The sequence below is a fragment of the Desmodus rotundus genome, chromosome 9, assembly GCF_022682495.2.
Source record: "Desmodus rotundus isolate HL8 chromosome 9, HLdesRot8A.1, whole genome shotgun sequence".
In the NCBI taxonomy this organism is placed as follows: domain Eukaryota; kingdom Metazoa; phylum Chordata; class Mammalia; order Chiroptera; family Phyllostomidae; genus Desmodus; species Desmodus rotundus.
Window position 1 is genome coordinate 12,198,325 of NC_071395.1, and position 24,069 is coordinate 12,222,393.

Below are 24,069 nucleotides of genomic sequence, written 5' to 3' on the forward strand. Positions count from 1 at the left end.
CCACAGGCTCGCCCTCCACCCCACACAAGACCATCAGGGGCTCTCTTTCATGGGGATGGAAAGGATGATATTTGGGTGGCCCTCCTACTTGGCAAAAGAATGACATATGGCACACCCATATGCACATGCCATGTGGGGGCCATGATTGGGGATTTCCGCAAAGGGCGGCAGGACCAAGATCGTCCGACTACCCTTGAGGCCTTTTGTTTCTATAGTCAGGAGAGATTGGTGGTTGCTGAGAGCCAGAGTTATCTCCCACCTGGGAAGCTGGAAGTGAGGGCTTTGGCCAGACAACCCGCTGGGGTCAGGAAGAAAGATGTGGTACAGCTCCCCCACCCCCAGCCCCTCCCATGGTCACTGAGATGATGACCCCAAGGTAGCAACACTGACGGTGGGCCAGCCAGCACCTGCATGTTCTTACTGGTTGAACTATTGAAATGCTTCTGTACTTTCGGCAAAGAACGGCTGCCTCAGCCTCCCAGCCACCCCAACCCCTCCCTGACCCCACCGGAAGCTCTCTGGGACCCAGCAAGGGGCCCCTAAGAGTGCATTTTGATTGGTTGGTACTCTCAGTTATTAAACATTCTTAATGTTCCTTGACACAAACCCAGCACATAAGGCCAGGTTTCCGGCTACGTGGGCCTCACCTTGAAACTGATTGACCTGCTGCACGGGGTACGGGTTCCGCTGTGGCTGGAGGTGCGGCCGGGGTAGATGTGACTGCTGCAGCTGCTGGAACAAAGGACAAGATGGGCGGAGGTGAGAGGGGGCCACGCATGCAGTTTGATAGCCTGCTGCTCAGAGGAAGGAAGGGTTTCTTCCCAAACTGGACTTTGTGTTGAAGAATAACATACAGACAGGCAAGCGCACACAGCAAATGTACAGCTTGATGAGTTTTTGCAAGTGAACACAGTGTTGGAAGCAGCATCTAGATCAAGACACAGACTGTTGCCAGGAGTCCCTTTGGCCGGTGTTTACCCTTCGTCTGACCCCGGGAACCACTGCCTCGACCTAACAACGCCAATCGGGCACGGTGCTTTTGTACTTCATACAATGGATGTATACAATGTGTTTGTGTCTGCCTTTGGTGTCGGGCTTCTGGTGTTCACAGTATTTGTGAAGTTCAGTCATGTGGATGCTGTGGTCTGCTCCTTCTCACTGTCCAGCGTATTCCATCCTATTAACATCACAATTAATTAACCTGTTCTACTGGCGATGGTCATTTAGGGCACTTCCAGTTTGGGGCCGTCCCAAATACTGCTGCTGTGAACATCCTCGCCCATGCCTCCTGTGTGGATGTGCTGGCAGCAGCTTTGCCTCTAACTCTCCAACACCAGCCTGCGTGTTTTCCTTAGCATTGTGGGCACTGAGCTCAAAGGGACAAGCGACTGATTTTTAATGACCTAAATAGATGCTTCGGGTATCGGAAGATGGGATTCTCAGGGGCTATAAAAAAGGCTAATGTTATTCCCGTGAGGCCACCCTGCCTGTAAAATCCATCTCCACAAGTGAAATATCCCGCGTCGACTGCCTCAAGGAAATTGTGTGGGAATCCACACGGACCCGGAGCCAGGAGGCCTGCGGGCTAGTCTTTCTTCTTCCACCCACGGGGATGCTGCTTTGCTCGCGCTATTACCAATATTCTGGAACGGAGGTGGTGATCACTATCACGCTGTGTGTGAAAAGGGAAAGAGATTAAGAGTGAGGTGGAGAGGGCAGAGAGAGGGGTCTTAGTTCTCCTCTGCCCTCAGGTAGCTGCGTGACCCTCTTCAGCAGGTCACTTAACCTCCTTCTGCAGCTACTGAATATTCATTAGGCACCTTTTATCTGCAAGGGCTATAAAGAACACACAAGAAGGGCCCTGCTCTTCAGAGTGTCCATTAGAAAACAACACACATCGACCACTTCTTAACACGTGTTTGCTTCTATTTTTTCTCTTGTTTCTGTTCTTGGGCAGCTCTATCATTTTCTCCCTTTTTTTCTCTTTTCTCAACAAGGCCCGCCAGCACCGTGGCAACCTCGTCCTGTGGGGCCTACCTGGTGTTTTGCACAAACTGTTAAAAGTAATTGTGTGGACAAAGTGTAGACAAGAAACCATGTTAATCTTTTAGGAAACAATATAAGGGTATTCTTGAAAATAGGCTGAGCATATAAAAGTTTCTGCATCCAAATTTCCCACTTACTGTCCCTTTTACAACGGAAACACGCCATGGGGCAGGCTGGGGCGGGGCCTCCAGTCTTGGCCCCGCCCCTCATGCTGTGTGATCTCCCGTCACATCAGCTCCCTGGCCTCGGTTTCCTTATAAGTAAAATGAAGGGACTTGATGATCTCTAATATTTCTTTCAGCTCAAAAAGTCTAGGTGCTGAGGAACTTTTGGGAATACATGAATGGCGACATGCCCTGCACTCTTTAGAGAAGGCATTAAATGTTACCCCCGTCCCCGCTTACAACCTTCTCTGTTCTGATTTTGAAGTCCACCCAAGACTTACTTTAAAGTTCCCCAAGATAAGCAAGATCCCCAATCCTTCTGTTTTCCTTCACCTGTCCTTTCAGGAAGGCCAGGTGTCTCCAACACGTTGTTACAGAATTGGGAGTGTTGGGGACAGCTCTGCTACTGCAAAGACCAAGAAACCTTCTTGTCAACATGGCAAGGTCCATCCTGACAAGAAGCTGACAGCCCAGCCCGGCAGACCCCCGGACAGCCTGCGTTGAGAAGCAGTGTCTCCAGGCGCAGCTAAGATGCTGCACTGACTTGGGGTTTTTCTCAGTTTCACTTGTGGGCTAGTCCCATAGGATGGCTGGCTCGTGTGACTGCAGCTCTCCTGTGACTCCAGGGTCATGTGACAAGTCCCCATAGACATATGTGCAGCTTCCAAAGACCTTTCACACATTATTCCATGTGATCCTTCACAGAGCCCTACGGGGGTGCTGATGCAGACGGAGGTTAGGTGGTGTTCTGAATCCGTGCCACAGGCTGGAGACTGTGCACGTTCTGGCCCGGAGCACTTTGTCCTCTCCTTGGTCCCTCGTCACCTCTTGGTACACGCAGTCTCCAAGGAATTATACTAATTTTTCTGTTTCTGCGACTTCTCATTTCCTCGTCCTTTCCAAGGAGCCTTGTATCTCTTCCTGTCCTGGGTGAGGGAGGGATCCCCTGCTCTCTCTGTGGGTGTCACCCTGGGGCGGCCCTTCTCCTAGTCTTCTGCCTCCTCCTCATTCCCAGGGTCGGCTCACCTCGCTGAGTGGGCACATCCCTGGGCTGGCACCTGACCCCACTCTGGGTCTTGGTCACAGCACACTATCAAAAGCCATCACTCACAATCACAGGAACACCTGAAACCTCCTGGGACTGGCTGAGGGGAGGATTGCAGAGCCCAGCTTCCCCCCGGGCGGCTCCATGTATCACTGCCCGAGAGACATCAGCATGGCTCCCTGTCATGCACGTTCTGCGGGGTGAGAGGGACGGAGGTTTGTTTGTACAAGAGCTGCCAGGTGCAGACTGACCTTGGTGAAAAGGGAGATAATTACACAGCTGTTCAGGAACAAAAGCAAAAAAGTGGAACATGAGTGTACTGCACAGTTTTCCTCTCCGGGGGATGACTGGTGTTACTTTGAACTGCAGTGCTTGGTTAGTAGGGATCTCAACATGTCCGTGTCCCACACAGTAGGTGGTAGAGGATACTTAATACATTTCCGAAGTTCTGACCCTATTCGGAACATTCTAGAAGGGTAGTAACTGTGGGGCAGAGCTCTGTGGGGCCTTGAGTCTTGGATGACAACCTGACATCTCCTGTAATACAAGCATGCGATGCCCTGTGCAGACCCTGCGGGCGCCACCTAAGGGCCCCTGGTGGAAGGCCTCGGGCTTCCTGGGGTATAGGAAAGCAGGTACGGGCCTCTGAAAAACAAAACAAGACAAAACGAAACGAAACACCCCCAAGAAGAATCACCTGGAACAAAGCTGGAGGAATTACATAGCGAGGGTGGACGAAAAACCCTAAGGTAAGGCTTTGTGTTAGGCCTTCCTTTAACTTAAAGATTTTCTGAGCTGTTGGGAATTTCCTTAAATTTGCCCCCTTTCTGTGACCTCAAGTTCAGGTTTCCAGGTGGCTCCGTGGGTCCTATTATTCTGCCATTGTCCCTGTTCCATTGTTCATGACCGACTCTGTAGAATTCTCCTCAACCCCTCCTCCCGACACTTTCTTTCAAAAGACAAAGTTCTCTGAATTATTTTTCTTTTTTCTTCCTGCTAGAAATGTTAGAGTTTAAGAAGGAGGTGCGCCAGCCCCTTGCCACCAGCGCTGATTACGCTGACCCCTGTGCCAGAAACCCGGAGAAAAGGAGCCAGGCTTGAATGCAAGACATATCTCTGGCAAAAGGGCCTTCAAACTGATGGCTGAAGCCTGTTGTTTAAGAACAAACTAATTCATTCTAAGAAAAAGGCTAACTAACTGAAAGGTCTAAATTCTGCGGGTTCCTCTGTGACCCTGGGAAATGCTAGACTGTGAACACGTTGACAAAGGACACAGACCGCAAGTCCCTCGCGGACACGAGTGGTTGCAGGAATGAACCAACACCATGGGCGTGTGTTACCTGCTCGGCCAGAATCTGCTGCTGCTGCTGCTGCTGTTGCTGCTGCTGCTGCTGCCTTTGCTCCCGCAGGAACTGCTGCTTCTGCTGCTCCATCAGCTGGGCCCGCTGGTCAAGAAGCATCTGCTTCATGATGGCCGCCTGGGGCTGGCTGCCCAGGAAGCCGGGACCCGCGGGACTGGCACCCGAGACCATGCTGCCTGATCCTGGGGGCACGGAGGACTGCATGGGGCCAGTGGTCCGAGGAAGCCCACCTGGGTGCTGCTCCTAGGAGAACAGAAAGCGAGGCTGATGCAGTGACTGCACACTTGAAGATTGGGCACTGGGGCAGAGGCCCTGGCTGTGGGGCCTGAGGGATCCCAAGTGGCACACATTCTATTTCCAAACAAACAATGCGGCAGGCCTACCACGGTGGGACTGGGGAGGCTACACGGGGGCACTTATAGAACACGGTTCTGGGGGTCTGAGACCAAGTCCATTCTGTGCCCGAAGGGACTGGTAAGGAACGAGGCCTGGGTTCTCAGCTGATATTCTGTGCTCCCCTAAGGAAGGGAAATGAGCCGTTAGGCTGCGCTCACCTTAGCTCTTGAAAGGCAGCCTGACCTGTCTCCTAAGCCTCACTGCCTACCTGGCCAAAAGGGACTTCTTTTTAGGGGGTACGAGAGACAATGCAGAAGTTTGCTGGGATCTATTCATTCACAAATCTGCTATTTGATGCAATTCTAATCACAGATGCACCTTGAACAATGTGGGGTTTGGGGCTCTGACCCTGTGCACTTTAAAATCCAGGTATAATTTTTGACTCCCCTCAAAACTTGACTGCAGTCTTTCCTCAGAAAGTGCGGGGAATTGGTTCCAGGACCCTCACAGGTACCCAAATCTGTGGCCGCTCCATCCCTTACATGGTCTAGATCAATGCATATCCACATTCGCAAATTCCCAACTGCGGACTGAAAATTCTGTTTCAATCCAGTTGGTTGAAGCAGCACTGGGAGGGAGCCAGGGACAATGAGGGCCAACTGTATTCTTGTTGAAAAACCTGCGTGGAAGTGGACCTGTGCCGTTCGGACCCACGTTGTTCAGGGGTCCACTGTGACTGTGACATTTGAAAGCTTTGCTAAATGTTGAAAAACAAATCCTGCTGGTGAGAGTCGCTGATGGTGAGAAGCAGGGACGTGTTACGCTGCCTCAAAATATATAATCTCCCAACATCTTCAAAAATAAATTGAGTCTTGGATGTCTGGGCTAATTTAAATGTGTGTTGGGGTTAATTTGGCCTCTATAATTATGTGTCAGTCATTCAAGTGATGGCAACTTTTAAGGACTGGTCGTTAAGGAATAGGAGGTAGAGTGGTAGGGACCTATTTACACCCAGTGCAAGTGCCTACTTGAGATGGCGCTCGGGGGCGGGGGGGGGGACTCAGTGACAGCTGGACAGTGTACACGACCGGGGAAAAGGAGCTGATTGGAAGAGTAGGTGTAGAACCAGAAGACTCAGTGCCCAGCCACTCCATTTCCCGCCCATTCCACACGCACACCTGGTCACGGCACGCACTGTCTGACGTTCCGCAGAACGGTCCTTCCAGTTCATTAGTTTCCAGTAATTAATCCCTCCTCCACCACCCACACAAAACAGGTGAAGCAACCGAAAAACAAAACAAAATGAAACACCGTTATTCCTCTCACCTGGGAAATAAGAACCCAAGAAAGTTCTGGTTGGTTAGGGTAGCAGCCCAGGTCACACAGTTCATGAATGGAAGAACAGAACCAGCAGAACCAGAACACTGGTTGAGTCTAAACTCATATCCTTTCCACTAGCAGGGGCCTTCCCCAGGCTGCTGGCCCCTGGTGCTGAGTGCGCACAGAATTGCCTGTCGATGAAATACACTGTATGTCTCTAAAGCAGAATGTAGAGTATGTTCTAGTCTTTGAATGCAACTGTTATTGCTGAAGTTAATAAAACTTTTGGTCTTTCTCTATTTTGTCTGTACATAGACAATTATTAGGTAGGGAACTATGCAATTTTATGTTAAAAGCCCGTATACTCTTAAAATGCCAGGAGCCTTTATGTTGCCAGTTTAATTTTTGACTGACAAAAACTATCTGGGCAGGGGCCAAGACATTTGTCTTTCTTTTCCCCTCAGTGTAGCTACCTGTTTTCCAAGCCTTTCCTTTCAATGGGCTAAAGCTGTTTCTTGCCACCTTTAGAAACAAACGGCTAAATGACTTAACACAAAGAAATTCACTGAAATTCACTGAAGGATTGCTAATCAACCAGCAAAAATAGATATACGGGGCCTTTTCCTCCAGTGTTGTGGGTATATTTATTTCCCAGTTTTGATAAGGAGAGAATTGGCAAGAAAGGACCCAAGGGAAGATAAAGTTTTCTACAGCTTCACTTTCCGAGAGGGCCGGTCTGGGCCAGCCCTGTTTATTTTTGCACACTTCGAGGTATTGTTGTCCTGTGTGACCTGCCTGGGAAGCTGGGGTGCATGCTTAGAAGTGGTAAGTGGTGACGTGTTGCTTTCTCAGCCTTCTCTATCTGCCCACCACTCACCCCGTGGCAGTATCCATGCACCCAGCCACTTTTGGCCCCTGTTTTCCGGCTACAAAAATAAATACTTCAGAAGCACAGCGGGGGCCCTGACTGGGTAGCTCCGTTGGTCAGAACGTCCTCCGCACAGAAGGGTCCATACTCGGTCAGGGCATGCACAAGAAGCAACCAGCGAATGCAGGAATAAGTGGGGCAACACATCGAACAAATTGATGTTTCTCTCTCACTTCCTGTCTATCTCAAAATCAATGAATAAAAAAAGTTTAAAAGAAGCACTGTGAGAAAAAAACCTTTTCAAATGGATCGTTAGGTTATTACTTTCCAGGATTATATATTTCACCAGACGATTCCCCCTAAAAGTTTCGCCTTCAGGTTTCTCACTGGAGGCCCTGAAGACCTAGAGGCAGCAGGGGTATGAGCACTTCTAAAGGGCTGCCTTCCCATTGAGACATCCGCGGACCTAGGTACATACACCTTCAGGCCTCTCCCAAGCAGCTCTGCGGCATTCAGAGCAGCTGAGTGACACCTGGCGCCCGGCCTCAGGTGCATATTCCAGAGTGTGAGGATGCACCAAATGATCACCATACACACGGAGCTAGAGGAGCCCATTAGCTGTTTCACGTTACAGGGTGGCTTTTAACCTCCAGTGTAAGGGGCTTAACGAGCAATATGTCGAATTTCAGGATGTCATGCCACCGCTCGTTTCCAGGGAGGACACACAGTGTGTGCGCCGCTAGAGAAAACCGGGCTGAGCTTTCGGCATCAGAATTGTAATGCCATGAAGCCAAATGATGCAGTATTTTTAGTTTTAATTACTGGCTTGCTCTTTACCCCATCCCCCCGCCCAACGACCTCCCTCGCCTTCTACCAAGAATCCTCCTTCAGTCTCTTCCCGTCAGCAATCCAAATGAGTACATAGATCTTCATTATTTCCCACACCTTTCACTCTTCAGTAAAATCAAGGGAGGGGGAAAGAAGTCAAAACCAGTGAAGCTAGTTTACATCTCTTTTCTCCTGCAGGGAAAAGATCTTAGCAATTTTCTAAGGGCTGGAGAGAGAGAGGTAGGAGGTGTAAGAAACACCCTACCTCCCCCAAAGAGGCAGTTTTCTACTTCAAAAAACAGCTGTGGTAAAAATATCTCCCAAGAGCAGCCAGCTGTTTATTTATAAATCTGTGCTCAGGGAAGCTTTATTCCTCCTAAGTGTTTTCAAGAACTTGCCTAGTGTTTGGGTGAGAGGGGCCCTGGGTTGCTGGCTGTGAGCCAGAGATCGCTGGCTCCTTGGCCGCGGGGTGGGAGTGGATCACAAAAGGCTGATGAAACTGGGGTGACGGGCCTCGGTGGCCGTGGCGGGCGAACTGGCTTTCAGGATGGATGCCCAGGGCTTCAGCCTTTTCCAGGCGGCCCTAGTCGGGGGAACAAGGAGCAGCTGCCGTTCCCTCTCTGGCCCAGCAGATGGTGCTGGCAGCCCGGCGCTCGGGCCTCCGCCCGCCGGCCCGCGCCGCGGGCCCCCGCCCCTCCGCGTGCAGATGGCTTAATCAGGACTCGCGTCCCTCCCCCACCCCGGCCCCGGCCCCGCCCGCGCGGTCCGGGCGATGCTGCGGACCAGGAGCCAGGCAGTCAAGTGTTCCTGCTACAGCAGGTAGCCTGGCAACTGAGAGCATAATACCGAGCAGATGGTGTTCGCTTGGCGTGATGGACATCACACACGACAGCCTGAGACAATCCAGGAATTCCCTGGTGACTCGAGGCCCTCTTTACACAAAATGAGTTCTCTCTCCAGCGCCGTGTATCTCTGGGGTGATCTCCCCCGCTCTCCCACTGACACTGAACTGGTTTCTTATTACCGACTTTTCTTGCCGCGGGAGGGAAGCGAGATTGCAGGGGGTGGGGTGGGGGAGGCGGTGGCAGGAAACGGAAGAGCTGGGAGCGCGAGGAGATGGTGCGGGGCGCTGGGGACCCGAGAGAGGAGGGAGAGGGGCGTAAACCAGGCTCCCGGAGGACCGTCCGGGAGGGACAGGGTTCTCTGTAGCCTGGGGTTCACAGAGCCCGCGAGGAGAGGCGCGCCTCGACTGTCTTTGCAATCGCGTGGCCTGTGAACAGCCTAAATGAAATTTAGGATTTTACTTAAAAAGTCCCCCGGGGCGTAATTTAGCCTCTCTACTCGAGCCTACGTGCTTACAAGTCCTTAGGGGACTCTAAGGAGTCAGGAGTGGGGCCAGTGCGCTGTCGGCAGGCCAGAAAACGCCTATTTGCGCAGGCGTCCCTAACAAAGGAACCGCCAAGGTGGCCCCGGGCGCGGGAAGGGCGGCGCAGGCAGCAGGCGGGAGAGCCGCTCTGGGTGCGCAGTGGAGGGAGCCCAGGTCCGCGGATCGCGCGCGCTCCGGGGCGCGTTTCCCCGCCAGCGCCACAGCGTGTGCCAGTGGCTGGGAAGGCAATGGGAGTGGAGGGCATGGGGGCTTGGGAGAGGGTTCAAGAGGGTTGCTCCTATAGGAAGAAGTACTAATAAATCAATAAATAACAAAAAGTATGTCCCAGGGTGGGGGGAACACAAAAAACAAAAACAAACCCGAACTTTTCACGCACACTGAATTGGATCAAGTAATTACATAAAAAAGTAAATCAATTCCAAACGGGGTTTTGCCTAGATTTTACACATCAAGAGACTTCCACTTCCAACTTCTCACCAGAGTCCAGAGGCTTTCCTCTGCAAAGGTAGGATTCTAATTGTAAGTTTCCCAAGGGGGAGGTCTTTCCAAAGGTGGAAGCCAACGCTTTACGGAGACACACACGTGCTGGGAGAGAGTGCAGCAGTTTCATGCTGGAGAGCAGCAAAGGAGGAATCCCATGCAGACTGGACGGGGGTGCCTGGCTGTGCCTTCCCGGGCTCAGGGCGGGGAACTGTCATTCTGAGGCTTGGGATGCCATCTGACCTCTTGGTCTCAGTCCCCACCGCCTCAAATGAAAATCGTATTCCGAAGACTTCTCCTTGACAGTGGAAATTTTGGAGACGAAAGAGTTAATGAAACCCTATAGAAATGTAGTGGCTAAGAAGGGGCCCTTCTAGGGGGGAACAACTGGGTCCAGGCTCAGCGTTTGCATCACCTGGGAGATTGTTAGAAATGCAGATCCCAGGGCCCGACCCGGGCCTACTGAACCACAACCGCTGGGGATGTTTTAACCAGCCCTCCAGGTGATTACCATGACTCCCAGTTTGAGAACCACTTGGGCAAATAATCCTGGTTTATGGGCACTGACGGCAAGGTGGGACTTCTCAGCTCTTGGAGCCCTGATGAGATTGCAAACCGTGCATTTTCCAAAGCAAGTCAGAGTGCTGAATTGCTTAGGTTTCTATTGTAGATTCTTCAGCATTTGGAACAAAATTCTCAAATTTTCAGAGGGCTGCTCAGGCATTGCAAGCCCAAGAATTCTGAAAGGAGCCCTTGCCATGATTCTTCCAGGAAGGCCGGGACTCCTGCAGCTCTACCGTGAGGTGGAGGAGCAAGCAGCCCAGATCAGAAAGGGTGAGGCCCGAATACTCCCTCGCTGGGTGAGGAAGCATCAAACGACCGTTGAGACTTCCTGTCCCTCGGTCTGATAGAAGGCAGAACTATGGAAAGCTAGGATCGGAGGAAAGTCCCGTCTGGTTTGAAAAGGGTCTTCAAAGCCATGGAGAAAACAGAGGCAACAATGGAAGAAAACAACTAAACACGTATGAGGCACCTATTATATGCAAGGTACTCTACCAAGTGTGGTCACCTCCATGATTAAACTCATCTTACCGAATAAAAAAATTCCCAAGTCTCTGACAGGTTAAGTGACTTGTCTGATGCCCCACAGCTGGTGGTAGTGTCTTTGGGATTCTGACTTTGCCACCGACCAGAACCTGCATCTGGTCTAAATTGTGCAGACCACCCAAGAGGGCTCTGGAGTAAAAAGAAATGGGAGGGGGTGGGAGGAGAGAGCAAGGGCATAGAATTAAAAGGTAGACACTCTCTTGGGAATCAAAGGATGAAACTGAAGGAGCCCAAAAATGTACACCATTTTTCATATGTACCCGATACCCCAAATTAGGATGCCCCTGTGCTACCAACTTTGCTGTTTAAAGAAAGAACATAAGATAGCCCGTCCCACTGTAAACGGAAGGAAGGAAGAAAATAAAATAAAACCGTAGCATTCCCTTTGAAGTTGATCAATTGTCAGGGCAGAAACTGGGTTTCAGGTTGGTGGTTTCCTGTACAGCATTTCTTTGTCCGGACCAATTTCTCACTGTGGGTTTGCAGGATTGCTTACAATAAATTCACAGCAGAGCTCCAGCAGGGCCTGCCCCGTCAAAACACCTCTGTTTTGGCAGATTATTGAAGAAGTTTGGATAAAAAGGTTTGTTTTATGATGTGTGGTGGCTGTGTCCCCAAGATGATTGAGTTTTGAGGCAGTTTAGCAATTTAGGAAGCTTATCGCTGAAACGGCAGTAACTTGGGGTCCAATGCTAAGCCTGCGAAATGGGCTCTGCAAGTTCTGTGTTCAACCCCTAAGAAGGAGCCGTTTGCATTGGGGGAACCCAACAGGCCTAGGTACAAACTCAGCCCCATCAAGTGACTGTTCCCCCCGCCCCAACACAACAAAGTGCTGGTATTACTGCTGCCGATACGCGAACGTGCAGCTCTGGAAAATCGGGGCGATAGAAGTGTTGTTTCTGGTCCTCGCTTGGCTCCCAAGATAGTCAGGACTAAGACTTTAAACTTGCTTGTCTTTCTAGGCTTGCAGTGAGAAGAATGGAGTTCTCATCTAGACCCTGTACTGTTTAAAAAACACGTGTTCTGCTGATTTTCCCCCGTTCACTGGAAAAATTTGAAACCATTGCATAAAAGTATAAAGAAAGAAAAGGCAATATTCATTTTTAACACTCAAAAGCAACTCTGTTAATATTTTGAGGTGTTTTTGTATTTGCTCCCAGCCCTTGCCCCGCCCCCACGCAATAATATATTTGTCATGCTCACGACCATGGTATATACATGGCGTTTCTTACTAATTAACATAAGAAAGGTAGAAAGCTCCAACTTTTTAAATGCTTACAAGTTATAATTTTCAGGTAGAATAATTCCTACAAAGTCTGTAGGGTTTTTTTTTTTTTTTTAATGTTTTCTAACATTCAGCACAGAGCTAGGTCCGCAGTTACGACAGAAAGCTACTGCTGAATTGAGCTGACAGACCAGCTGGGATAAATTCTAGCCTAAATCAGTATCATGTATGACTGGGGAGGAGAAAAAAGATGGCCCTACGGCGGATTGCCTCTCCAAGCTAGTGAATGGCGCCTCTGCTGAGGAAGAAAGGGTTAAAGTTGGCAGTCCTGTGCAAGACGTGAGCTGCCATCAGCCACAGGAAGGTCAGGCTTTCAAGGACGTTCTTGGGGGTAAAAACAAAAATACCATTTGTCCTTATCAGTTCTTTGTACAAAGTTACCACCGGTCCCTCCAGTACAACACAACTTTGAGAATTATGCTTTTCCTCTGCCTTTGATGTAAATTATAGAGTCCTTCTGATCCCTTTGTTGTGGTTAATTCCACCACCAAAGCAACTCTAAATTGGTTAAAAGTTCATTAGTGTGCAACAATAGGAGCTTGATTAAATAAATTATGGTACATCCACACCATGAATACTAGGCAGCCAATAAAAATCACGCCTTCTCAGACTACCTAATCACTTAGAGAGCTTACAGTATATAGTTAAGAGGAAAAAAAGCAGTTTCTAAATCAGTTTCCACAGAATAATCATGTTAGACAAGGATTATAAGCAATTTTTATTTTATACTCTTTCAATTTTCTATTAAGGATATATAAATACTTTAAAAAGCTTGTGCTTTTAAAAATAAAGTCTTTAAATTGCAGAAAGAAGGAAAGAAAGGAAGAAAAGAAAGAAAGAAAGAAAGTCTATTTTCTTATTTGCTTGCTTTTAAGGACTCTAAAATTCTGATGAGGGATGAGAGGCCCCTAGTGGCTTCTTCGTGGATGAGGAGACACAAGCCACAGCTTGGGCCAAGGAGACAGCAGAGCACACGGACCCAGTGGTGACAGCACCTGACTGTGGGGAGAGGGGACGAAGCTTCTCGGAGGAAGAGATGTTTCAGAACGGCGGATGGACAAGAGGGGACTGGCTTCTAGAGCAGAGGGACAGCCATCAAAGACTTGGATACAGCACGCCCTGAAATTCCATTTCTAAGGACCCATCATCTCACGGAAATTCATAGTTTTGTGCAAAGATATATCTTGAATAGTCTGAATGACTTAGAATAGTGAAAAAGTAAAAACAACTTAAATGTTCAACATTTAGAGGATTCATTAAACAATACTCCCCCCCACCAAAAAAAACCCCACCCCAAAACGGCAAACCTCATAAACAACAGTTAGTCTAGACAGACGTGGAATGCATGGAATGGACCCTGTGGCACTCCAGGGGGCCCTGGCCGTGTCTGGGCTCGGGCCTGTTTCCACCTGAGTCCACCTTATGCTCTGGAGTGCGCAGCAGACACCTAGTTCTCTGGAGACTTCAAGACCCGGGCAACCTGAGTTTGGCTACGGGTTCAGTGATGAGGCCAGCTTTTCATTGCTGCAACCAAGAGCCCGCAAGTCCCAGAGACGGCTCTGAAGGGCACTGTGCATCTTCCAAGAATTCTCTGTTCCACCGGGACAAGCTGCCCTTTGTGGCACCGCCCCGCTCTCCGAGTTTTTTTCCCTCTCGTGTAGGCTCGAAACCACAGAGCGTGGTCAGGGCCAGCCCAGCCTTTCGAGTTTAAGAACTTGGGAAACAGTGAAAACTGACACTTTGTCCCCCACAGGTTGACTTCTCCGTGGGGCTGTAAGAAAACCCCAGCCCGAGGGGCTTCGAGGCCTGCCCCCCAGAGCTGTCAGGACACATGGACTGCAAGTGGTTTGTCAGTGGTCCCGGAATTAGGTTTTTACCCATCTGCTGGCTGCCTCTCTTGCCGTGATTTAAAAACCGGGAGCGGGAGGAAGGCATCTCAGCTGTCTTCAGCCCAGCTGCTGGGAAGAGTTCCTCCTGAGCTACTGTTCCCCCAAATCGTGCCTTTCTCTTTATTGCCTCCCCCCTTCTGATGAAGTCATCACAGCAGAGATTACATAACGGATGCAGAGACCATCTTGAGTTGGCCTGGGAGCCAGGCCAATGTTTCCATTTATAGGCGAGCGCCCACCGCACTGCCAAGCGGAGCTCTCTGTTGCAGCCTCTATGGGACAGAACTCGGGGAGGGAGGGTCGGAGCCTGAGGGCACTCCCTCCAGCGCCTGCATCCCCTGCATCCCCTCTGCAGCCGGGGCAAGGTAGCTGGGGCCTCCAGCCCTGACTGCCTGGGAATAGCCCTTCCTGTGAAGCTAAGTCTTGGCCCTGCCCTGCTCTCCCCTCCCAGCAGAAGACAGTTCCAGAGCAGGCGGGGGTCCATGTCAGCTGCGCTGCTGGCTTTCTGACTGTTGAAGCCACCTGCCTGTGGGCCAACCAGGTGCGCTCACACCAAGGCTCAGAGAGGAGGCTGCCCTCCCCACACTCCTGGGAGCAGGCCAGGCCGGCAGCATTGGTGGTGGTGGGGGGGGGGGGGCGGAAGGAGGCTGGACCAGACAGAGGAGAGCATGAGAAAGTAGGGGAAAAGAAATCACACTGAGAAAGCTGGGGTTGGAACTTTACGTGTTTAGAGATTTGGGCGAAGAACCAGGTTCTTAGAGGAAGCGAGTTTGGAGAGGGGCTCACAGAGGATCAGGCAGGGCATGCGGGTGGTTGGGGATGGGGGTCCATCAGACCCTGGGCCTCACATCCAGAAAAATCCTTGAGTTTAAATTTTTAGACGTATTCTTTAAACAAGGTTTCATATAGAGCCACTGAGAAACGCTGAAAGGATTGAAAGACACCTTCTATTTCATGGCTTTCAGTTGTGCCCTGTTATGAGACCAGACCAAGTTCATTACGACTGATGGACTTTCACGTCCAAGTTTTTCTAAGTCCCATGTTTATCTTGTGAAGGGTACAATTACACTGCACTGTACTTTGAAAATAAAAACATTACTTTGTTTTTCTTTCTTATTGGCACTTGTTCATTTTGTAAATCTACCTGGTAACTCCAAAAAATAGAATTGTTCCAGGTCTGCTGTTAACCTTGAGAAGGGTTGGGGACGAACTGGGATAAAAATGGTCCTGAAACAAATACGGACCTCAAAGAGTTTGCTGGGTTGCCCTGGCGTTGCGTGCACACCGCTCCTGACTCTGCACCACACATGCACAGCCACCTGGGTGAGGGAACCTGGGGACAATCAGAAATCATCCTCTCCACAGTCTTACGCTTCTCACTCCTTTTATTGGAACTTCCCTCAGGTGGAACAACTCAGCAGAGCTTGGCCCGCAGATTCTGGCCCCTGTAGTTATCATCAATATGAATACTAATGCAGAATTAGAAACTTTTGGGGGGGCTTGTATTTTCGGCTCAGATTTTGTTTTTTCTTTTTAAAAAGACCCTCACCCAAGGTTAAGGTTGTTGCTTTTAGAGAAAGAGTAATGGAGAGAGGGAAACATCTATGTGAGAGAGAAACATCGATCCATTGCCTCCTGAATGCACCCTCATCGGGGATGGAACCCGCGACATTTTGGTGTCTGGGATGGTGCTCCAATTGAGCTACCTGGCCAGGGTGGATTTTGTTCTTTCTTGATGGTCAAATCAGTTCCTCAGACTTACGATGGAAACACCCCTGTTCACAAAACATCACCTTTGGTTTAGGATAAAAGTTAGGTTGGTAGCTAAATACGGACTAGAGCCTAGAAGGGAGGGAAACTGAGGGGCACCTTTCACTTTAGGGAGGACCAGATTCGATCCTGTGACAACAGGGACACAGGCCTTCTAAGACGGAGGTGATGGGCCAAATACTCCCTCTAAAAGCATAAATATTTTTGCTTCATTACCTGGGATGTGCCGCTAATTTCCTCTTCCTTTCTACCAGAAACTAAAGCAGAGCAAGCATGGCCTCCTTACCACGGGAGTACCTCGAACGCCCACCCCTCCTCACTCTCTCCCAAAGTTTCCTGTGCTAATTCTTCCCTCGCTAGCCAGCTGGACCCTCCCCTTCGTTATGCTTCCCAGACCTGGGCGAGCTCCACAACCACGCACAAGTCACTCAGACGCACTGTCCACCTGGGACTGCAGGCCTCCTTTAAAAGCGCTCACAACTACCACTTTCCCCTGACTGCTTGTAGGAGGTTAACCTCAGAGCAGGAGGGTGGGGCCGATTGATGCTGGGGCAGGACAGGGAGCTCTCACCTGCCCACAGGGGGTTTATGAGCCTGAGACAGCTTCCCCGGCTCTAAGGCTCAGAGCCCGGTCTTCGTTCCCGTGGACCATTTCTCTGATCTACCCACTAGCTTCTCTGACTGGGGTCCAGCTAGTTACTTTGCTTTCGCCCTTGCGTTTCTTCTCCTCTCCATCCTCCCCTATCTTAAGAATAGGCAATTTCTCAACCAGCACGATGAAATGCTTCCCAAGGCAACCAACCCTTTCTTGAAAGCTGAAATGAAGTATGAAAGGCTGGACGCCTGCTGTGGAGCGGGGAGGTGGGGACGATGAACCGCGGGCCTGTCTCAGGTCCCCATTACGTGACACAGGAAGAGCCGCGAGAGTGAGGTTAGGGCTTAGTCTCCCCGGGCTGAGTTTTCACTGGAGATCACCTTCTGTCCAAGGGCCAGTGAATGCCACCTCTTCTTTTTCTTTGAAAGACTTTATTTCTTTATGCTTAGAGAGAGGGCAAGGGAAGGAGAAAGAGAGGGGCAGAAACATGGATTGGTTGCCTCTCGGTCCTGGGACTGAACCCACAAACCAGGCATGAACCCCAACTGGGAATCAAACCGGTGACCTTTCACTTTGCAGGATGATGCCCAACCAACTCAGTCACACGGGTCTGGGCTGAACACCAGCTCTTGATATTGAGAAGCATGTAAAAAAGGCAGACAAGGCCGTGTTCTTCTCCCGTTTTGGATGTAGTTGTAGGGAATTTGCAATAAAAGGAGTTGCTGTTCCCCACTAGTCAGTAAGCAGAAGCCCCCAGAGAGTGGACGTCCATGTCCAGGGTGCTGAGAGAAGTCTCACATGTGGAGGGGCCATCCCTGTGGCACGGAACCTTGCCACTGCCATGGCGGAAGTATCTGGGGCTGCAGCAGGGTCTCAGTCACCATCAGCACCTCCCCCAGGCTTCTTAGGGACAGAGCCCAATATATCCCACTGTGAGACGCATACACACCCTGGGGGAGGATCCGCTTTCCGCACAGGGACTCAGCTAAGGAAGGGCGGCTCGTTCAGTAAAATACAGGGTCCGGCCGAAGTAACGCCACTGTGTGTGGTTGGTAGGGTAGGTGTCTCGCACAGGACAGACAGCAATTTGACCATTTCACCTAAAATGTCCTATGGTGTGCTTCAGTGTGATAGTGTTATGTTACAGAATTACATGCTTCTATGACTCTGCAATAAAAGATTTTGATGGAATAAACGAGGGGCATTATTTGTGCCGGACCCCGTATATGGCCACGGCTCTAACCTACTCTAAGTTCAGGGATCTGGTCTGAGGACATGGAGCCTCGTGCCTGTCACTTGAAGCTGCACAGTACTGCACAGCCCTTACTGGCATTTCCAGTTTCAGTCTCCAGGTCTTGCAGTTGATTTTTTTCAGCAAATATCCAGCTACAAGTAAGACAAACAAACCGAATGAGCAAACAACGGACTTGCTTAATAGAACACAAAAACCCACGCGTGTGGGCTGTGTTTACAACTTTGCTTTGATTTCGCGTACAGAAAGACAGGAAGATACCATCGCTCTATGGCCAAAATGCACCTTTCACCAGAGAAACACACACCACAACCGTCCACCCGAAATCAGAGCACTGGAACACTGCAGGAAGGATGTATAGTATACCACTAAAGCTTTCTTTCAATTCAGACAGGCATCCTCTTTCTAAAAAGCTTGGGTAGCTCAGGGAGTCCCAAGGGCCTCCAGTACCCCAGCGCGCTGGCGGGTGGCGTGGTTGCAGTCTCAGAGAAGGCAGCCAAGGCCTGGGTCCTGGATGGATGCTAAACACCCAGTGCACGGACAAGGTTTTCCTTCTCTGAACAGAGGCAGGATGACCCCAGGATCCCAGAGGATTTCCACGAAGCCAGCCTGGTCAGACCTGAGATGGTCAGAGCTCTGTAGGAGAAAGGGGGCAGAATGGGGACACGGGACACAAGGGTTCTGCAACTGTGTGACCTGGGGTGAGTCAGGGAACACCTCTGAGCGTCAATCATCGTAAAGGGGACGCCTGCCCAGGAGCTCTCTGAGGCTCCTACCATGCCCTGACATCTCTAATTCTGTCTGGGAAGTGCTTTAACCTGGGTAAGGGGGGCAGCCTGTGTGGAAGTGGGGTCTGATCTGAGTGAGTGGAGGAGGAGGCAGGAGCAGCCACCTGCAAGGAGGCAGGCAGTGGCCCCCAGGCCCCAGCCCAGAAGCGTGTTGGGGTGTGTGGGAGCAAAGCTCCATGGGGTGGGCCTGACCACTGACGGGGCTGAATGCAGGCTCAGACATCTGACCTGACTGACCTACAGGGAGCCACAACCATCCACAACTACAGACTCTTAAATGGAGTAAAACGATAGGAGCGTCACTTGAGTCAAGAGTCCGCTGGTGTCGGGCAGAGTGGAGATTAGAATGGGGCGGGCCAGAAGGAGGAAGGTGGGGAGGCAGGGCTGGAGGCGGGATTGGGGTAGGAGCCAGGAGGTGAAGGGAAGCTGTCTGACTACATTCCTGACTGTGGGAACCTAAGAGGAAAGAGTCAAACTTAACTGCAAGGTATATTTTGGCAAGAATAAGAATTCACGCGCATTATTTTGCATCTGCAACATGTGTGTGTGGTCCCTTGCCGGACCAATGGTCCTATCTCCTCCTGCTCACTTCTAGTCTCTGGTTTCCTCATGTGGCCCTCACGTGGCTTCTAGAAATCTGGCAGAGAGAGTGATCCCCGTTCAAAAATCAGCATAAATATTTCCAGTTTTCCCTGTCTTCCCTGCTTTCGAAAAACTGACTTTATTTCAATGCAAATTTAGTATACAGTAGTATTTTAGACCTGACACCTGACTTTCAACTGGGAGTAGGAGAGCAGGGGGACACCTGGACTATACTTAGAGCCCTAACAGTGTATCTGGGGATGAAGAGAGAGGGCAAACAATAACAGGAAATAGGACTAATACTTTGAGAGGAAACCTTTTCATTTTTGTGCTTCCTGGACTTATTCCCCCAACTTTCTACTTCCTGCTATACATTTCACTAGGGTTTTTTTTCCCCCAAGAAGACTTGACAGTAATGGAAGTTAGATGGTAGCCCAATAAAAAGGTTTTAATGACAAATAGAATTCACAGCAAAGTGATAACTAGGTATTTCTGAGGCTTAGCTAGTGGTTTAAGTTCAATATTGGACTTTTGTTAAGTTGGAAAATCACTCTTGGTCTTCATGGGAAACCTTGTTTGCACCAGAAGTGGTGTGATATTGTCACAAGTTAACTAATGTTGCGCTTGTCCCATCCATCTTTGAAATGCAAACTAGAGATGGTAGTAAAAATAATTTCGAACAAGATAGTTCATCACCACAGTCAGGCTGCTGAAATTCGTGATTAAATAACACAGTGGTGGCTCCAGGTAAAAATACGCGTGGCGTCAGCCAGCTGGGACTGGGTGTCCCGTCTGAGCAAATGAAAACCTTCCCTTTGCAAGTCTTCCCACCCCTTAGTGAGACAACAGCGAGGAGACGCAGATACTCCGGTTACAACACTCTGAAATTACCACCTGGCTCCGGAAGACGGATGGTTTCCCCAGTTTGCTCTGTCTTCGTGCCTCAGGAAGGGGCTGCAGGCCTCCCCGTCTGGCTCTCCGGGCCCTGTTGCTATGGGTTTTCCCACTGTGTCCGAAGGCACACAATTCCTCTGACGTCTGACACTGGACCTACCCTTCCGCTCCTCTCTCCTTCTCTGATACAGAGGATATTCTTTCTGTGCGTCCACCAAAAGTCAGGTGTCACGCTATGTTGTGTTTTCTTTTATTAAACAAGTAGAAGAGAGACACACTGCTTTCTTTCCCTTGTCTGAGTGAAGGTAATAAAGGGCCCAGGGAAAGTAGGGATGGGGCGTTGTGGACGGCTGCTGTACTGGGCTAGGCCAGCTCCTGTCAGCAGGTCACCTCAAGGAATTTGGGGCCACCCATTCTGATTTGACTCAGTGGCTAGAGGCCAGCAGCTCCTCACAGGTCTGTGTCCCCCTCAGCTGGGCCAGCCTAGGTTCTGGGGAGACACAAAGGGGTGGGTTGGGGAAGCTTGGAGGGAGAACCTGACCTCAAACTGTGCAGGGAACTCAGTACTTCAATCTTTTAAAAAATACTTAAGCATTTTCTGGATTCCTGACAATCTCGAAGAAGTTAGTAGGTTCAGAAAAAAAATCCACTTAAACCCTTAAAACTTAATCCACATTATCTGCACCTCTGAGAAAGGAAATGCAACTTGGGGGGTGGGCTGGGGGCCAGAGGACAGCACAAGCCCAGGACGACTCTTCCTCCTTTAGACCGGGAGCTGTCCTTCCAGCGTCTGTACTCCTTTAGTTAGAGAATGAATTTGGTGGTGGTGGTGGAGGGGTAGGGGGAAGAACTTCAAAAATCTCGTAGGATCTTGGGTCCTTGCTCAAAAGGACTGGATGGGGAGGGGGGATCAAAGTATAATAACACTATTGGGGTGATATCTCTTTTCTTAAAATTTATTTTCCAAGTACAGTTGACGTACAATATTATATTAGTTTCAGGTGTACAACATAGCGATGCAACATTTCTATATGGGGTGAAATCTCCTATTTTTCTTTTAGGTTGAATCCAACTAGTTTTGGAAAGTCCAGGAATTTCAAGCTCTGCTGCTGGGATTTTGGACTGTGGACGGGCAGGCGACAGGAACGCGGGTCTCAGCCTAACCAGAGAGGCCGGTGGCCGCCATTGTCAAGGGCGGCAAAGTTGCCAACCTGGGTTTGCCGGCTGCTGGCACAGCCTCTCCTGGCCCCGTGTGCAGGGCACCTCTGGCCGTCACTGACTGGCAGACAGAATGTGGGTGTAATTTGTGGCTGCTTGAGCCCCTGAGGTGCCAGAGGGCACCTCTTCCTCGCCATCCGCCCCCCCCCCCGCCAAGCTGCCAACAAAAATACAATCCCACAACAGTTCTAAACAGAGCTCAAACGGAACAATGATTTTCTTCCTCGAAAGAGATTTGGAATTTGTTCAAAGTGGGGAGAAACAAGGAATGGTTAATACATGGATAGTTACCATATTTACAAAGATATTATGAACCTCGGTTACATAAAATACGGACACAGTTCTTATTTCACCTAATGCTTTTGCTTTCAAGGTTGGTTGGTTTTTTTTTTTTGTATTAATGCAGACTTTCAAAACACCAGACATTACGCTAATGCTGAAATGCGAAAAGTTTTCACTGAAACGGCAACTCCAGCACCATGGGGCCGAGGTACAGGTTTGGTGGCATTGACGTGGGTATTTGCATGCATTCCCTTCACCGGGGTTCTCACAGATCCAAGTGAAAATCTGATAGTTTTTTTTGAGGCAAAACCCAGCTGCAGGAACAGCTCGTAAACCTCGCCACAGACACAGTGCTCAGGCAACCGGGGCTGTTTCCTTTGGCTCGGGAGCTCCGGTAACGGCCAAGGGGGCCCGATCCGAGCAGTCTGGAAAGACAGGAGTCTGTCAGAACATGGGGAGGCACGTGACCCGGAGGCCACATTCATGCAGCGCAATTTGCATGAGCACTTCCAGACCAATTCTGTTTTCACATGCGATTCACAGACCTGAGCCGCAGGGCTGATTGGCGAGGTTGCCCCTCAAGTGCGGTGCTGACTGGAGCGCTCGCTCCGCAGATGGATAGTGCAGAGATCTGAGCGACGCAGGGGTTATTTTACAGCTATTTTGCATCATCATCCTTCTGTGATCTCTGTCCCCCCGCCACCCATAGTGGACTTGAACAAGAAAATTATCCCCCCACCCCCCACAAAAGTGGCATTCATGTTATTTGAAATCAGTATAAGAATAGGGAAAGAGATGGCAAGGACCCGCTCTGGTTTTATTACTATGGATAGATTATTCATGTCACCGGAGTGACAGTGAATCTGATCGTGCCCTGAAATGCCAATAGGATGCCAAACTCAGCCGTGAAAAACACAAGGCACTCTGAGTGGCAGAATGCTTGGGGACTCGTCTGGAAGAGTCCAGTCCCCCAAGTGTAAGGCAGCACGTTGCCCACCTGGTATCTCAAGGCGAAGTGCAGGGGATGGGGGTCTGTCCCGGTGTCTCCATAGCTACGGAAGAAAGGGAAGAGGGTGACAGTTCCCCAGCCCCTTCCTAGGTAGCATTGGAAGCTTTAGAAACTTCACACAGGTGCTCTCTGCTGGGTCACTCTCCGTGTCCAATAAAGTCAATTGGTTCGGAGGGAAGGACAGAGAGGCCTTCCAGGCAGTGGGTCACCTGTGCGCCTGCAGAGCCTCCGCATTTCCTGCCTCTGCATTAAAGGCCAAGCAGGCAGTCTCTGGAAACAGCCTTGGCTGCAGTTTTGGGTTTTCTCACCCTTTGCTCCTGGGAGATATTAAGCCTTAAGTCCTCTTTGAGTCTGAGTCAGGGATGGCGCTGTATCTAGACCATATCTGTCACTTGGAAACGTGACCCACTGGAATTCCCTCCTCCACTGTTCACTCGGTTTGACCTTAACGCTGTAGGCTTCCCTGGTGCCACCCAGAAAAAATACATTTATAGAAATAGTTGGGCTCTCTTCGGGCTCAGGTAACTAAGACTTCTGTATTTGGAATTTCAAAAGTCAGTGATGCACTTTCATCCTAGCGCTTCCCTTCCTCAAGTCTCATCACTCCTGATCTCCTCTCCCCGCCCCCATTTTTAACACAAGGTGGGAGGAGGTGTGGGAAGAAGGGTATTTGTTTTGCTTTCAGGATCCTGATCTGGGCCTCAGTTAAAAGTGATCATCCTTTATAGGTGGTGGGAGTGAAAGTGTCCCACCCGTCTAGGACAGCTGGCCAGCTGTCTCCGTGACCTAGTCATTCCTTTCCCCACATTAACACTTTCAGATCTGAAAGCAGCCCCCACCTTCGGGCTCTGACTCTGGATGTGGCGCGAAGAGCAGGCAAAGGATGAGTCTTTAATGCAGGCAGAGTGGGTTGTGACCTACAGGTATGATTTGCCAGATAACGAAGGACCTCTTAAAAGTCTCTCTCCCACGTCACTGTCTCAAGATGACATTTTCACACACAGGCTGAGGTTTCCTAGGGAACGGCTAACATATTACTTGGAGTGGTCCTAACCCACACAGCCCCTAACCCTAGAGGTCCTTAGGTTCTAAGGGGTGGTACAGGGAATGGGTACATTTGGGAGTCCTTCGTACCTGGTGAGAGAGAGGGAGAGGACACTGAATAAAAACCCAGCCCAGGTCACAGTTGCTTACAGCATGTCACGGAGTTCCAATGACATCTTTGACCTCTAATCCACAATGGACCTATTCTTAGTTCTTGTAGCGTCTGCATAGAAGGTTACGATAGAGCCCCTTCTGATACAGAAAGGTTTGCATTCCAGCAGAGACCTCCGTGGAGCCCCATGTGAAAGGTGGCCTGTACTGCATCTATTACCCCTGCGGCCTGGGCCCAGCAGAAAGCTGAAGCTCGCAATTAGCAGCCTGACTCTGAAATAGACCCGCCTTCTCTCCTTTGCCTGTGACTTAGGGACAGTCAAATTCTAACTTTCCTTGCAGGTAGAGATTTCAATGATTTCTACCACCTGGTATGAACTGCTATTTTAGGTCCTCCTTAATATACCG

At 50.1% G+C, this 24,069-nt stretch overlaps 1 protein-coding gene across 2 annotated transcripts in view; it reads right to left on the reverse strand.

The window, feature by feature from the left end:
* MAML3 (mastermind like transcriptional coactivator 3) overlaps window positions 1-24,069 on the reverse strand; it is a 363,464-nt gene that overhangs the window by 7,245 nt on the left and 332,150 nt on the right. The window contains exons 3-4 of one of the 2 annotated variants that reach the window (XM_045202491.2): window positions 4,596-4,859; window positions 648-729 (exon numbers count right to left, since the gene is read on the reverse strand). In XM_045202491.2, the coding sequence (XP_045058426.2) occupies window positions 648-729; window positions 4,596-4,859 (346 nt within the window). Of the gene's footprint in view, window positions 1-647; window positions 733-4,595; window positions 4,860-24,069 lie in introns of both variants that reach the window. The other variant, XM_024568820.3, reaches the window with a different exon arrangement.